Source organism: Tubulanus polymorphus, chromosome 3, assembly GCF_964204645.1.
Source record: "Tubulanus polymorphus chromosome 3, tnTubPoly1.2, whole genome shotgun sequence".
In the NCBI taxonomy this organism is placed as follows: Eukaryota; Metazoa; Nemertea; class Palaeonemertea; order Tubulaniformes; family Tubulanidae; genus Tubulanus; species Tubulanus polymorphus.
In genome coordinates, this window is record NC_134027.1 from 17610801 (window position 1) to 17627153 (window position 16353).

The window sequence follows — 16353 nt, forward strand, 5'->3', positions numbered from 1 at the left end:
AATAACGGGTTTCTGCCTTGCCGGGTTAAATACCGTACTAGGAAGGTTGCAAAAGATTTCACTGAAATCAGTTCATTACGTGCCACAATCTGTGAAGAAGCGCCACCTAGGGGTCAGCCTGTATCATGGGTCAGCCCATATCATGGATATGTTGACCCATTGCTCTTAAGTGCAAAGTAATGATGTACCAAGTTTAGGGAAAATAATTTCAAGAAAATAGGTGATACAGTGTTTTACCATTCCCTCGTAGCATTTGTATCAACTAATTTAGCTGGTTAGCCTAGTATACCTATGTACATGTACTCACACCAGGTTTTGTGATATCTATAATAAAATGGCAGAATTACACGTGAAAAACGGATGCTAGAATGACTTTTCAAGATTTACGCCCCCTAGCGATTAGAATAGGAACTAATATGTGAGGGTTTTGTTGTATCTCATATCAAAGTACATGTGTATCAATTTTCATAGAAATCCCTCCATCCGATTAGTAGATATCAATGAAAGTGCATTTCCAACAACTTGTAGGTGGCGCTACTGGAGCACCATATGAGTTACTTACTTAAACCATACATCAATACAAGTGTATTGTAAAGGGCTACTAACCACACATTGCAACCTCGATTCTATCACCAACGATTAAGGACCTAGGAGCAAAAATCGTTGTTTTCACAGTCCCCTGGTGGCAGTTGTATAAACTAATCATGCAGGTTGGCATATTACACACATGTTTTTGTACTTATACCAAGTTTTGTGATTTTCAAAATAAACAGACCGCATTATATACGAAAAATGGATGCTGAAATCGATTTTTCAAAATTTACGCCCCCTAGTGGTTAAAATAAGAACAGATCATATGAGGGGTTAGTTGCATTTAGTCACCAGGTACATGTGTGTCAATTTTCATAGAAATCCATTGATACCCTTAGTCGATATAGATGAAAATGTGTTTTCTAGCATCTTATAGGTGGCGCTACTGGAGAACTATATGAGTTACATAGTTATACCATACATCAATACAAGCGTCTTGTCAAGGGCTACTGATAACTCGTTGCAACCATGATTCTATCTCAAATGGTTAAGGAGCTAGGAGCAAGAATCTCTTTGAAAAATTTGGGGTCCCATTTTCGAGCCCGTAGAGCCCAAACGGTTAATCGCAGATAGGGCGTGCCACTGACTTCTTTAACCTCCGGGCTGTTATGAACAACTTTCGTGCTCGCCTTAAGCTGAAAACTCAAAAACAAAAATTTTTCTCACTACATTTTCGATGTCAGAATTTTCAAAAGTAAAACACCCCTGGTGGATGAACGGGGGCCCGCAATCAAAGATTCCTCAGACTTACCTCAAGGTACCTGAATTCCGAACATCTCACGTAAGTTTCAAGTAAATCCGTTGAGCAATATTCTTGTTACTAGCGGAATTCAAAGTATTTAAGCCTATATATGATGCTCTAACTTGTGTTGCCGAATTCGAAGCAATATGTGATGATCTCTAACTTGTGTATACGGCACAAACAAGGCCATAAAAATTCCTCAATTGCGTTCAGTCGAGCAATGCCCTAATTCAACAATCGATTCGTAGAAGAGATAAAAATATCACTGCTGCTTACGTGTTTACTACAAATCTAGAACAACACAGCTCTATCAATATAAGGACACACACACAAACTCACGTATTTAGGAGGCGCTGTGGGAATAAGACACGTAGGCACTACACATACGTATATGGATACTGTTTGAGTCGGGCTTAAATTTCGATGTTTAGAGGCTCACAGTGAGTAAACAGTGCAATTCTGATTAATATTACGTACAGTATTTGTCAATGTAGCATAGTACTTGTGTTACAGAATGGTTTCACCGACAGTGAAAGTAAATTGCATTTGTTTATATCGTTTCAGTACGATCCAGTGTGAAAAAGAATATAATAATAAATATAGCTGCATAGCAGCGATAACGGGTTTCTGCCTAACTGGTTCATATGTTGCAATGGGAAGCGTAAAAAAGATTTCATCGAAATTATTCAAATCCGTCCCTAACATAGGACTATTTCCAAGAAGCGCAACCTGGGTCAACAATATGCTGGATTATGTGGATCCAAAAGGGCTACCATGTAAAAAGTACCGATGTACCAAGTCTAATCAAAATGGCTTTGAGGATACCGAAGATATGGTCCCCCGTTGGCAGTTGTATCAACTTAAACGTCGCTTGTCGAGGCAGGTGGTGGCCAGAAAAAGAAATATTTCTGGGAAAATGTTTTTGAAGACGCAAGGCATTGACTGATCAATTGTGTTGTTTTCTTTCTTAATTTATATTTGATTTGGCAGGTCATCTTGCTTAGGAGTCCGTTTGTCAAAGCATCAAAGCAACACAGTCCAACTTGTTCATGTCTCAGATGCAGCGGGCCAGGGCGGTCATTATATTGCTAACTTATCCCAATTACACTTACAACAGCCCAACGTTTTTCAGTGTGTAAACTTGAATACATAAAAATAAGTCAATTAAATTTTCATTTTATTGAAAGAAATACTACTGAACACAGATTTTGAACTGAATGACGTGTTGATTTATCCAAGCCAAAAAATTACAGCAAAATCAACTGATGATCAACGAGGTGAAGTTTTCATTTATCTTCGGATATTTGTCTACTCCCTGATGATACAAGCTTTTTGGCTACACCTTTTGAAACATCAACACCTGATCTAATCGCACCAATTAGTCAGCCACAGTTGATTTGGAACGTACACTTGCACACTGTGGTTTAAATTTATTTCCACCAGCTGCAAGAACCGGCAAAGGAATTGAAGACCGTAGTGACCAGTTCATTCCACGAATAATAGCTGGAAAGAAAGTAATCGAAATAAATAGTCCTACACATAAGTGTAAACCAGCCTCTTACTAACAACTTAGGCTTTCCACTGTCTCTATTCACTACATCTAGGGCCTCTTCTAGGTGTATCCCCCCAAAAAAGCTAGGTAAAGTAGCTGGCCAACAATGATCATTGCTTCACCGAGTACTCATTTGCTACCATATGTACTAATATTATAAAGAAATCGTGTAAAACATTCCCTGGTTAACGGATTCTCACCTTAAATTACGTAAAAACTGCCGTCGTTGTCATCGATCTGAGTCGTCGAGTGAACGCGGAAGTAAAATTCCGTATGAAAATTCCTACCATTTCTGTCCATATTACGTTGAATCGAGCCAAAAATCTTCAGGAAATGTAGCCAACGTCAATTGATTTACGAATAGAATTGACCAATTGACTCGTTTTAAGGATCATGGTTTCGTGAAATTCATTAAAGATCCTTAAACTCACGATAAATTTAAGCCGAAAATGATTTCAACCATCCGCCATGTTTCATTCATAAGACTCTTATTACGCACCGGCTGTAGTTATCGTTCGTGGGAAATGACGGATCCGGACTAATTGTTGGTCCGATTCCGTGATTTACGGTTGACTCAAGGTCGTGCGGTAAATTTTAAGCTTTTCGGGGTGCACTTTTATCAATGAATGACGATTCTTTGCGTTATTCTTGTCGCTGTTTAGACCCGGTAATTATGCCGGATTAATTCATAATAGATTACTATACGCAAATTCGAAATGGTCAGGCGCTGAGTTATATTTCTGACAGAATTTAAAATTACGTTTATAAGCTGTTGGTAGTCGAATCTGAGAGGAGTTACATTTTATGAAAAATTTTTGGCTGGAAAGTGGACCATAAATAATAATAATAATCAGCAGGAATACAATAGGGCTTCTGCGAAGGCAGCAGAAACCCTAATAATCATGCGAATTTCAATAGGGTTTTCTGTGAAGAAACAGAAAACCCTAATTAACACATTTATCCATATTTTCAATGACAAGGGCAGATTCCATAATGTGACATTTGGTTTTATCGAGACAGGGAAAGATTATAGCGGCATTATCAAAATCAGAATTGTGACTAGTTTCATAAACGTGATTAGCTACTCCACTCTCGCGTTTGAAATTTTTGACGTCAGTTTTATGTTCTCTGAGGCGCTTGTTCAAATCACGCCCAGTTTCCCCAATATATATTTTATTACATACTTTACAAGGGATTTTGTATACACCAATGTTCAAAGGTTCCGTGTTGCAGGAATTGTGAGTTAAGTAATGCCTAAGTTTATTATTGTAAGTGAAAAAAAGCTGTTCGTTAAGGAGATGAAGGGGTTTTTTATTTTTCCAAAAAGGAACAAAAGGTACGACGATGGGCTGTTTCTGAGGGCGTGAAACTCGAGAATTACAAAAATGGGTGCAACGGGCTCGAAAAAGAGCTTTATTCAAAAGGTCGTTAGGATTAGCTTACTTATTAAGGGAATTCCTGATCTGGGTCAGCTCATCATCGAGAAAAAGGGGGTCGCAAATCCTCAAAGCTCGAAGAAATAATCCTTGAGCAACACCGAGTTTTATGCTGTAAGTGGTTAAGGAAAAATAATGCAAGTAGGATCCAGAATGAGTGGGTTTCTTATAACTGAGAATTCCAGACACAACAGATCATTATGAATGCACACATCTAAAAATGGGATTTTCCATCAACTTTCCAATTCAAATGTGAAGTTCAACGAGGGGTAAAAGAGTTAATGAATAAGGGAAATAAATCAATATCAAAATCGTCAGGGTGAAGAAAAAAAAATAAAAATAAAGATCTTTTGGTATTTCATATAACAAAATATGGAAGGGTGAATGGGAAAAAATGAAATAGAAATATCATTTTTATTGCTACTTTATATACTAATGCGGAAGGGTGAAGGAGAAACTATAAAATAAAAAAAACTATTAGCCGCGAGGTTGTTGACAGAGAGGTGTCCCGCCAATCTCACTACTCGTCTGTCGATCTCGTGATGCAACTATCTCACGATTACTTGGAAACAGAAAGTTTCATCAACGCCGGCGGCGTCGGCGTGACCGGCCATTTTGTTGCGATACTAACAGCGGCACGAAACCGTCAAATTATTCAATTCAAATTCAAATCAAGTTCATTTTCATGAATTTGATGTCCGATGAGAGACGGATCAAACAAAATTTTTATTTTTTTTTCATACAGAAATTCAATTTCAATTAGGATTGAAGGCAGTCAAAATAAATATAAAAGATTAATTTTTTTACAACATGTAAGAATTTATGTGGAAGGGCGACGGAAATAAAAATAGAAAAAAATTTTCTTATTACCATAATGACCCAAATTATGGCGGCGGATACATGCTCCAGTAATTTTTAAAAAAATGCCTAATGACTGCCCTGCCCCGCTGCAGCTAAGACATAAACAAGTTAGAGTGTATTGCTTCGATGCTTTGAAAGAAAAGAACAAAAATCATTGATCAATCAATGCCGTGCGTCTTCAAAAAAATTTTCCCGTAAATATTTCTTTTTCTGGCTACCACCTGCCTCGACACGAGGCATTTTCAAGTTTCATATTGTTGACCCAGGTTGCGCTTCTTGGAAGTAGTCATATGTTATGGACGGATTTGAATTATTTCGATGAAATCTTTTTTACGCTTCCAAGTGCGACATATGAACCAGTTAGGCAGAAACCCGTTATCGCTGCTATGCAGCTTTTTTTAGTTTTTGGCTCGCATTAGCGAGCCTATGTCAATGGTCTGGCCGATCGATAATCATTCGTATGCTTAATAAGCTATTTTTAGCACACTCAAACGCAATTTCATTAGCCTGTATTTCCACTCTGACTAATGGGCGAATTGAACGGATTAAGCAAAAATGTATTTTGTAATTGGTTTTTTCTTCATGGTGCACAAAGTTGAAAGCCGTGGGTTTCATATTTTTTTCATTTTTTTTTTATTTTTATAATTTACAAAAAAAGTTTCAAAAATTCGATTTATTTGAGCACGTTATTTATGCAGCATCTTTAACTGTCCAAAATGACACATGTAAAAATTCGATGCTATTTGCGACCATTTCGGATTTATTATGAATTAATCTCGTGTAATTACTGGGTCTAAACAGCGACAAGAAACACGCAAAGCATTATCATCCATTGATAAAAGTACATCCCGAAACGCCTACAAATTACCAGAAGACCTCGAGCGTCAAACTCAACCGTAAATCACGGATTCAGACTTACAATTAGTCCGGATCCGTCATTTACCGCGAACAATATACAGCCAACATGGTAGATGGTTGAAATCATTTTCAGCTTGAATATATCGCATATTTATGGCGAGTTTTAGGAATTTATTGCACTATGATCCCTAAAATGAGTCAATTGATTAATTCTATTCAGAAATCAATTTACGTTGGCCTCATTTCCTGAAGATTTCTTGCTAAAATTGACGTTATATGGACAGAAATGGTAGGGATTTTCAAATGGAATTTTCCTTCCGCGTTCACTTGACGACTCGGATCGATGACAATAGCAGCAGAGTTTATGTAATTTAAGGTGAGAATCCATTAACCAGGGAATGTCAGATATGATTTCTTGGTCTAACTGCAGTTAAGGTCACCTTTCCACTGGGTGGTGCTATGATATGAGTACATATGGTAGCAAATGAGTATTCGGCGAATGATCATTGTTGGCTACCTACTTAATGCCTAGCGTTTTTGGGGGATACGCCTAGAATAGATTTACTAGGCCCTTAATGTAGTGTGTCAAGCCAGTGGAAAGCCTAAGTAGTAAGTAAGGGGCTGGTTTACACTCATGTATACGACTATTTATTTCGATTACTTTCTTTCCAGCTATTCATCATGGAATGAACTGGTCACTACGGTCTTCAATTCCTTTCGATTTCAATTTATTTTATTCCTTTGCGGATTCTTGCAGCTGGTGGGAATATATTTAAACCACAGTGTGCAAATGAACGTTTCAGATCAAGCTTTTTTGTCATTGGCAGTCAAAGCCGTAACTTATGCGCAACTGTCTCAGATGATGTAAGTACTTGACGTTTTGCGTAATTGTTTTTTTTTTCTAATGCCATGTTTACAATATTTGGATTGGTAATCAGTCGTGCTGACGTACATGCAGAATTGGATTCATTGTTATTATGGGATGATAATTCATGGGCATCAAGAGTCCTACGAAAGCTTTTAAAAGTTTATCAGAGACTTGTTTTGGACTAAACCGAATAGCCCTTAAAATACCAATTCCACATGGCTTTACGGTCTATGCTCTGCGAGACAGTAGTAATAGATTTTTCACGACAAACGCACGATTTAAATTGGGATCCTTAGATATCTAATATTTTCTTTCACTGCTTTATTATATTATAACTGAGTAAATTTTACATTTGATTGCTTAATTACAGGCGGAAAGAGGTCAGATGGCATGAAAATCGACTGCGAACGCAGTCTCAAATGTTTTGTGACTTTCTCAAAATGTATCAAAAATTTAACTAATTTTTAGTTCATAAGTCCTCAAATATTCATAAATAAACAGTTAAAAATTGTTGAAACTTGTCGACTCTGCCGTAAAATCAACCTATTAACAGTCCGGAATGTGGGATAATGTCGGGCTTTAGAGAACATAATGCCCCCCGAGGTCTGCACATTTACAAAAAAGGATTACGTAAGTGATTCACGCGCAGCGCGCGATAGGCGCACAATAGAAATCTGAGCCGCTCGTTCTTTGAGTGTCACCAATTACGAGGACCGCTCTTGTGAAAATTGACCTTAGGAGGAATATTTTTTTTTTTTTTTTTTGATTTAAGATGGCGGATAGCTGGTAGTACGATGTAGATCTCTCCTACAAAAATTATTTTCTGTGGTTCCTACACCACCCATACTCTTCTGGACTATAACGGACCAAAAGTCTACACAAAAGTGTGTGAGCTCAGATAACTTTTGCTGAGCTACGCCTTCAGAAAACAAGTAGTTTGAATACTTTGAACATTTCAAAATCTAGTAAAGCTGGTACGTAGTATATTTGACAAAATTTGCTAACTAAACTTCTCGACCGTAACCGCGTGATCGTGAGAAAATCGTCACGCATGGAATACGTCAACAACAACATAATCGATCGACATAATGGCGAACAACATGAACGTAACTCCCGACAATAGAGCTACCGACCCCAGGCCAGGGGATAAACGACGCGTTCTCCACCGAAGTCCCGAATTATGCGACGGTGGGTCACTTGACTACCTAGACATTGAAACAGGAAGTATAATCACCTGCCATGTAATTAACGATCCGTGTAAGAGCTGTCAAAAACTCGAATCCAAAATTGACCAAATGTTCTAAACTCTCTTAGACAAGATGAGCGTTCTCCCGGACGTACACAGCAAAATAAACGATATATCCAGTTCGATGGCCAATCTCTCGGAAAGGGTGTTAAAGGTTGAAAATGAAATCACGGCGACAAAAAACTCTGTGATCAATACCCGTGTCGAAAACGATATAATCCTTCGAGATATGCGAGAAAATACAGACACACTTCAATCCATCTGAAAAGAAAATCAAAAACTAACTTCCCGCTTAAATTCTCTCGAGAATTACAATTGACGAGAAAATCTCATCATTTACGGTGTACCGGAATCAACAGACGAAAATCAACCTGAAAACTGCGACGAAATCGTACGAAAAATCATCAAAGACTACGAACTAGGGATTACGAATCCCAACGAGATTTGCCTACAACGCGAGTAATAGGGGAATGTGGCTTTCATACCAAAGGTCGAAAGGTCGAGCTCGTAAAAAATGAAAATAACAATAATTTCCAGTTGAATTAGTCGCGCACACTCCTAATTCAACTAGAATTTATAGTTATTTTCATTTTTTACTCACTCACCCTTTTAACCTTTGATATGAAAGCCACATTCCCCTATTACTCTTAAAATATTCATTTACATGGATAAAATATATATGAATAACATATAAAAGTAATTAGAAAAGTGGGGTTTCAAGCCAGAGGTCGAAGGTCGAGCTCTTATAGAATAGATATATAGATATATTTTAAACATATTTCAATATTTATATTTGTATGAGTTAGATTTTTAAACATTAAAAGTTTTAGTAAAGTGTGATTGAAATAATTCATATATATATATATACATGAATAACATATAAATGAATAAAATATAAATGAATAAAATGTGTAAAATCAATTTAAAAAAAAAATTTAGTATTAAAATGGAAACAAATAAGTACTACTGTTCAACATGTAAAATCAATATAGATAAATCCCATAAATCAAGACACAATAAAACTAAAAAACATTTAGAGAATAAATTGAAATTAGAATATGAAGATGATATATTAGAATCTAAATTAGATGAATTAAATAATGAAAAAGAAATATATAAATGTGATACATGTAATCAATCATTCAGTGATAAAAGATATTATAATGAACATTTAAAATCTAAAAGTCATATTAGAAATATGAATAATGATATTTTAGGTGAAGATTATTTTGATAATGATAATGATAACGATAAGAAACATAAGACAATTAAAAGAATAAGAAATAAATTAAACAATAAAAGACCATACATGGAAGATGTAAGAAATTATATTAATTCATTAGGTAATAAAGAAGATATAGAGATAACCGAAGCATTTAAAAGTGATATTGGTCCAGCTGCTATTGAGTTTAAATTTCATAAAGGAAAAACATTAGAAGAAAATAAAAAACATTTAGAAAATATGAAAAATATTATAAAAATAATCACTGATGTTGAATACCCTAAAATTAGTATATCAGTTAAAGTAAAGTTTATAAAATCTGAAGATAAACCAATATATAATATAAATTCTCATTCACAACATATTATAACTAAACAACATATAGATGATAAATTAGATAAATGTTATAATGAAGTAAAAACTAAAATAGAAGAGAAATATTTTGAAGGATCTGGTTTAATATTTGATGAAATAATATTTATGACTTTACATGTGTATAACACAAAATATAATAAGTTAACTAAATCAAAACCAATAGATGAAATGTATCATATTATAAAGAACCAGATATTGAAGCATCGAGTTATATTAAACTACCATTTAAAACTAATGCTGTTATAAATGTACAAAATTTTGATGATAAATGTTTTCTATGGACAATTATAAGTTGCTTACATCAAACAGAAGATATTACACATAGTTTTAGATTAACAAATTATAAACAATTTGAAAATAATTATAACATAGATAAGTATCCAGTTAGAATTAAAAATATCCCAAAAATAGAAAGAGATAATAATTTAAGAATAAATGTATTTGATTTAATCAAATTACCAAAAACAAAAGGCAACAATATCAAACATTCTACATTAGAACCTTTATACCTATCAAAAGATTATGATTCAAATGATGTTATAGATATATTATATTATGAAAATCATTATATGTGGATTAAACAAATCGATTTATTCTTTAGAACAGAAAGTGATCATCATCGTAAAATTTATCTATGTAGAAAATGTTTACATAAATTCAGTAATGAAAGTACATTATTAAATCATAAACAATTATGTGATAATCATGATTATTGTAAATTAGTTTTACCAAATGAAAAGGATAAAATATTAGAATTCAAAAAATATGATTACAAAAATTAAGTACCATTTGTAATATATGGAGATTTTGAATCATTAAATAAAGAATTAACTGATCAAGATAGAAAAGAAATATATTATAAAAGAAAGAAATTAAATTCTAATGAAAATGATTTTTCAGATGAACCACCAAAAACAAATACAATTTGCTTTCGGGTTATATATAAAATCTGATTATCCAGAACTAATTGAAAGTGAATATTATCATTATAGAAATGAAAATGTTATCAATCATTTTTGTGACTTATTAATTGAATATGAAATAAGATTTAGTAAATTATTGAATACAAATATAGAAATTATAATGACAGAAGAAGATAAAGAAGAATTTGTGTTTTCAGGTAAATGTTATTATTGTGAAAAGATATTTAATTATAAAGATAAAAAAGTAAGAGACCATGATCATTTGAATGGAAAGTTTAGCGGTGCTACATGAGAATTGTAACTTACAAGCCAAAAAAGTAAATTTTTTTCCAGTTATATTTCATGATCTATCAGGATATGATGCACATTTATTTATCAAACAGTTATGCCATAAAATAGAAGAAATTAATAATGAAATAGAAAGATTAAATTCAAATAGATCAAAAGATAAAATACCAACTTATAAATTTAAAATGTTAGCTAGAACATCTGAGAATTATATATCATTCCAATTTGGTTGCCTAAGATTTATAGATTCATATAGATTTTTAAATAGTTCATTAGATAATTTATCAAAATCATTAGTTGATGATGAATTAAAGATATTAAAACAACACTATCCAATTAATGATGATTTCCAATTAATGAGATATAAAGGAGCGATTCCATATTCATTCTATAAAAATCATAATGATTTTAACATAACTGAATTATTGAAAGAACAATTCTATGATGAATTAAAAAATGAATATGTTAAAGATGAAGTATATAATAGAACATTGAATATTTGGAATCATTTTGGAATGAAAAATCATGGACAATTAGTAGATTTATATTTAAAATCAGATGTATTATTATTATCGGATATATTTGAAAGGTTTAGATATGTAAACCTAAAATATTTTAATATTGATCCTTGTCATTGTTATTCATCACCAGGTTTAACTTGGGACTGTGGTTTAAAATTTACAGATATAAAAATGGATTTGTTAACAAATATAGATCAATTATTATTATTTGAAAAATCTATAAGAGGAGGAGTTTCAGGTGTATTAGGTGATAGATATTTCAATGTAAATGGTAATCCTGGATATAAATTATTATATATAGATGCAAATAATCTATATGGTTCGGCAATGATAGAACCACAACCTTATGGAGTGTTTGAAATAAGTGAAGTTTTACAACATGAAAATAATGATAAATTTGATTGGAAGAAAAGAATCCTAGATATTGCAGATGATTCAGATACTAGTCACTTCTTTGTTGTAGATTTAGAATATCCTGAACATATAAAATTTAAATCTAGAAATCTAGCATACTGTCCCGAACATAAAACTGTAACTCATGAAGAATTATCAAATTATCAAAAAAGAATTAAACCCGAAAATCATATTCATACAGAAAAGTTAATGGTAACTCAAGAATAGAAATATAATTATGTAGTACATTATAGAATGTTGAAGTTTTATTTGAACCAAGGAATGGTTCTAAAAAAAGTACATAGATATATTTCATTTAGTCAATCTAAATGGTTAGAAAAATATATAGATTTTAACACCAAACAGAGAACTAAAGCTAAAACTGATTTCGAGAAAGATTTCTTCAAGTTAATGAATAATGCATTCTATGGTAAGACTTGTGAGAATATTAGAAATAAAAATGATATTGAGTTAGTTAGTAATGGTAAAAGGATAAGGCATTTACAAACATATCCCAAGTTCTTAGGTAACAGAATATTTGATGAAAATTTAGCTGCAGTTAAAATGAGAAGTACTTCTATGAAATTTAATAAACCAATCTATGTTGGTGCTTCAGTTTTAGAAATATCAAAATTACTAATGTATGAATTCTATTATAATGTATTACAACCTCATTTTGGAGAAAAACATATAGAAATCATATATTTTGATACTGACAGTTACATTTTAAAGATTAAAACTAATAATCTAACAAATGATTTAAAAACATTAAAACATCATTTCGACTTTAGTAATTATCCAAAAGATAATGAATTGTTTAGCAATGTTAATAAGAAGCAGCCCGGGAAGTTTAAGGATGAATTAGGTGGTGAAGAAATGATAGAGTTCATTGGTATTAGATCTAAAATGTATTCATATAAAACTAAAGAACATGAAGCTAAAAAGTTAAAAGGAATTACTAAAAGTGTAGTAGAAAAGAATATTCATTTCAAAGATTATATCAATTGTATATTCAATGAAGAAGTTAGAAAACATAAGATGAAAGATCAGAAGATCACGAAATGTTTATTAAAGAAATAGAAAAGATAAGTCTAAACCCATTTGATGATGAAAGATATATTTTAGATGATGGAATTCATACAGTTGCATATGGTTGCAATTTAGATGAATAATTAAAATTTAAAAGAGAAGAAACAAAAGAAAATGAGATTATGAAAAGGATTCTAACGTGTTAATCAATTTTAATACAAATATGTATTATAAATGGAGAGTAAACAAGCAAACCGTGAGAACAACAAATTATTTCTAGATAGAATAAAAAATACTTCAAATGTTAAATCAGTAGATTATAAATTTAAGAAGTTAAAAGAATTAACAATCCATAAGAAATATCTAATTACAAATATTGATACAGTTACTAACAAATATGGAGATAAATTAGTTATACACTTAGAATATGAAGGATTAAAAGGAAATACATATAAATTCAGGACATATTTACCTGATAGATTTCATAGATTATCAAGTGAAGATTTAGAAGAATTATGTTTAGGTGATTTCTATTTCGTATACAAAGGTAAGAATGAAAAAGGGCACCATGAAATAGATTTCGAATAAAATATGTAAAATAAATGGTAGAATTAAAAGAATATAGAATAGATGTTGATTCTAGAAAACTTACAAATTACAAATCTCATAATTTACTAGTACAATTAGATAGAGAATTTAAGAATTGTGTTGATTTAAAATTAGTAAATGTAAGTTTATGTAATTCTTTTTATAATGTATCGAGTAAAACTATTGATCATAATATTTTTTTAATTCATTTTAGAAATATAAATAAATGGTTTCATCTAATTTTAAAACCAGGATTATATAATTTAGAAACACTAGCTCAAGAAATTAATAGAAGAGCACGGTTAAAAATTAGAAGTGAAGATAAATTTTTAATTAGATTTATAAAAAGTGATAGCACAAATAAAATTAAAATAAAGTTACATGATGAAAGTCAACATTCATTTATGGTGAGAAAACCATTGGCTAAATTGCTAGGAATTGCACCAAATATTGTTACAGGAAACGTAGATGGTAATTCGAAATATAATGCCTTTTTCACACTTGTATATTTATTGCAATTTAATTAATGCTACAAAAAAATTTCGAAGCAACTAAAGATATAACTTGTAATTCTAGTATATTAAATATACCATTACAAAATGTTAAAAAATTTGGAACACAAATTAATTATAATTTAGCTGAATGTGATTTTAAACCTTGTATTTCACGATTTAACAATTTTAAATTAGAAATAAGAAATCATAATGGTTATTTAATTGATTTGAATAACTTTCCTATAATTTATGAATTAATTATAAGATGTAAAGAGTAATTTTTTCACTATATAAATGAATATAACTGTTGGATCGAGTAAATGTTTTGGATTTGGTTTTAAACATGAGAAAGAAATGAAATTTAACGTTAATGATGTAATAACACATATTAAAAATATTGCATTTTCTAATGAAACAACATTTGAGTATGAAAAAACAATAGATAAAGAAACTTTTAATGTAGAAAAGATTACCGAGTCTTTAAGATTTTATGAATTAGATGAAGATTTTATAATTGATGATATTAAAAGAATAATAACTGAAATATATGAAAATGAACCTAATAATACTATAAATGTTGAAATAATCATAAATAAGATAACTAAATATTTTGAAGATAGTAATTTTTTTTATAAATAAATGAGTGATAATAAGTGGATAATAACTGGTTTATATAATGGAGCATTATTATCAGTTGGAACTGTTGGTTATACAATGGTATTAAAAAAAGTATTTAAAATGGGAAGTGTTAATGTTGATAGATTTGATATAAATGATATTTTAAAATTAACATTAGCAGTTACTTTATCTAATTTAACTATTGATTATTTGGAAAAACAAAAATATATTCCTCCTATATAAATGCGTAATTATTTTACTAAATAAATGGCTTCTGTAGTTATAACTATTATAGGATCGGCAATTGTTAACGCTTTAGCATTTGGTGGTGGATATTTATTTAAACATGTTGATAAAAATGGTACATTATCAGAACAAAAAAGACATAACTTAGCATTAGAGAAATATAATAAAGCTGCAGAAGAATATAGAGAAAAGAGGCAAAACTATATGGATTATATGAACAAGGAATTATATGATCAGAAGATTTCACATAGAGATTTTCAATCAGTTGATGATGCAATGAGTTTATATAACGCGGTAACAAATAAAGAAAAATTACATCTACATAAACCTACAATATCAGATTATTATATGTTTAAAAAGTAAAATTATATATTATTTGATTATAAGTGGTTCGGTTACAATTAGTTCTGTAATAACATTTCTAGCAATATTCAGCCCATTAACACCTTTAGCTATATCAATTGGTGTGTTAGGATTAATTTCAAGTGTATTAACTGGCATAAGTTCAAAATTAAATATAAAAAGTAATAAAGAAAAAATTAGAACTAATATTAAAGAAATTAGTAAATCGAAGAATACACTAGATTATATAATGAGTTTAAATGGTAATATTACAGTTGAAGAACAAGATAAATTATTAAAAGAATTAATAAATTATTAATTTTTTTATTATATAAATGGGGTTTCCAAAAGCTTTCCAATATAATAAATCAATTAAATATAATATTCCTGCAATAGATTTTAACAAAAATATTACATATAAAAATTTAGTTTTAAATTCATTAACTAATTTAGAAATTTATGTTACTGAATCACAGTTTTTTATTTCTAAAATGGAAAATATATTTAATACATATGAAGTTACTTTTACTCGAGATGAATATCATTTATATAAAGTAAAATCCAGAAAACATTGTAAGATATCAAAATTATTTAGATAAATCACATATTAGATTAAATTATTGTATAGGCCCTAATCTATTAATTATTTCTAATGATTTAGTATTAAAGATGGGAAATATAATTGGTTATAATAATCTAATTAAAACTGCAACAATAAATAATTCATTTGGATTAAATGATATAAATAAAATGATTATCACTGCCCCAAAATTAATGGAAGGTGAAAAAAATAAAAAACATATTCAATCAACAGAAACTAAAACTAAGAATATTAAATTGGATAATGATTCTAAAATAAAAGATTACAATACATCAGAAAATATTAAAACTGATAATATTCAACATGAAATAATTAAACTAAATGATGATAATAAATCCCATGAAAATGCTAAATTAGCTTTAACTTGTATAGGAATTCTAATCGGAGGAATATTATATTTTAAATTTTTTATTATGTAAATGGATGTAGAAGGCGGAAAAGCTTATGAAATGGGAGAAATGGGAATTAATAATAAAGGATATATTGATGATGATTATAATGATGCAGAAACTAATATTGATAATTATGATGAATCAGCATATAATACTAATTTAGCAGA

The 16353-nt window shown here is 30.7% G+C and overlaps 1 protein-coding gene across 5 annotated transcripts in view; it reads left to right on the forward strand.

Annotated features, from left to right (window-relative positions):
• Positions 1–16353, forward strand: part of LOC141901571 (uncharacterized) — a 232547-nt gene that overhangs the window by 168992 nt on the left and 47202 nt on the right. Inside the window, exon 13 of one of the 5 annotated variants that reach the window (XM_074788898.1) lies at positions 6261–6323. The exons of the other annotated variants lie outside the window; for them this stretch is intronic. Within the exon in view, the coding sequence (XP_074644999.1) occupies positions 6261–6304 (44 nt within the window). The 3' untranslated portion in view covers positions 6305–6323. Of the gene's footprint in view, positions 1–6260; positions 6324–16353 lie in introns of those variants that run through there. 5 annotated transcript variants of the gene reach the window in all.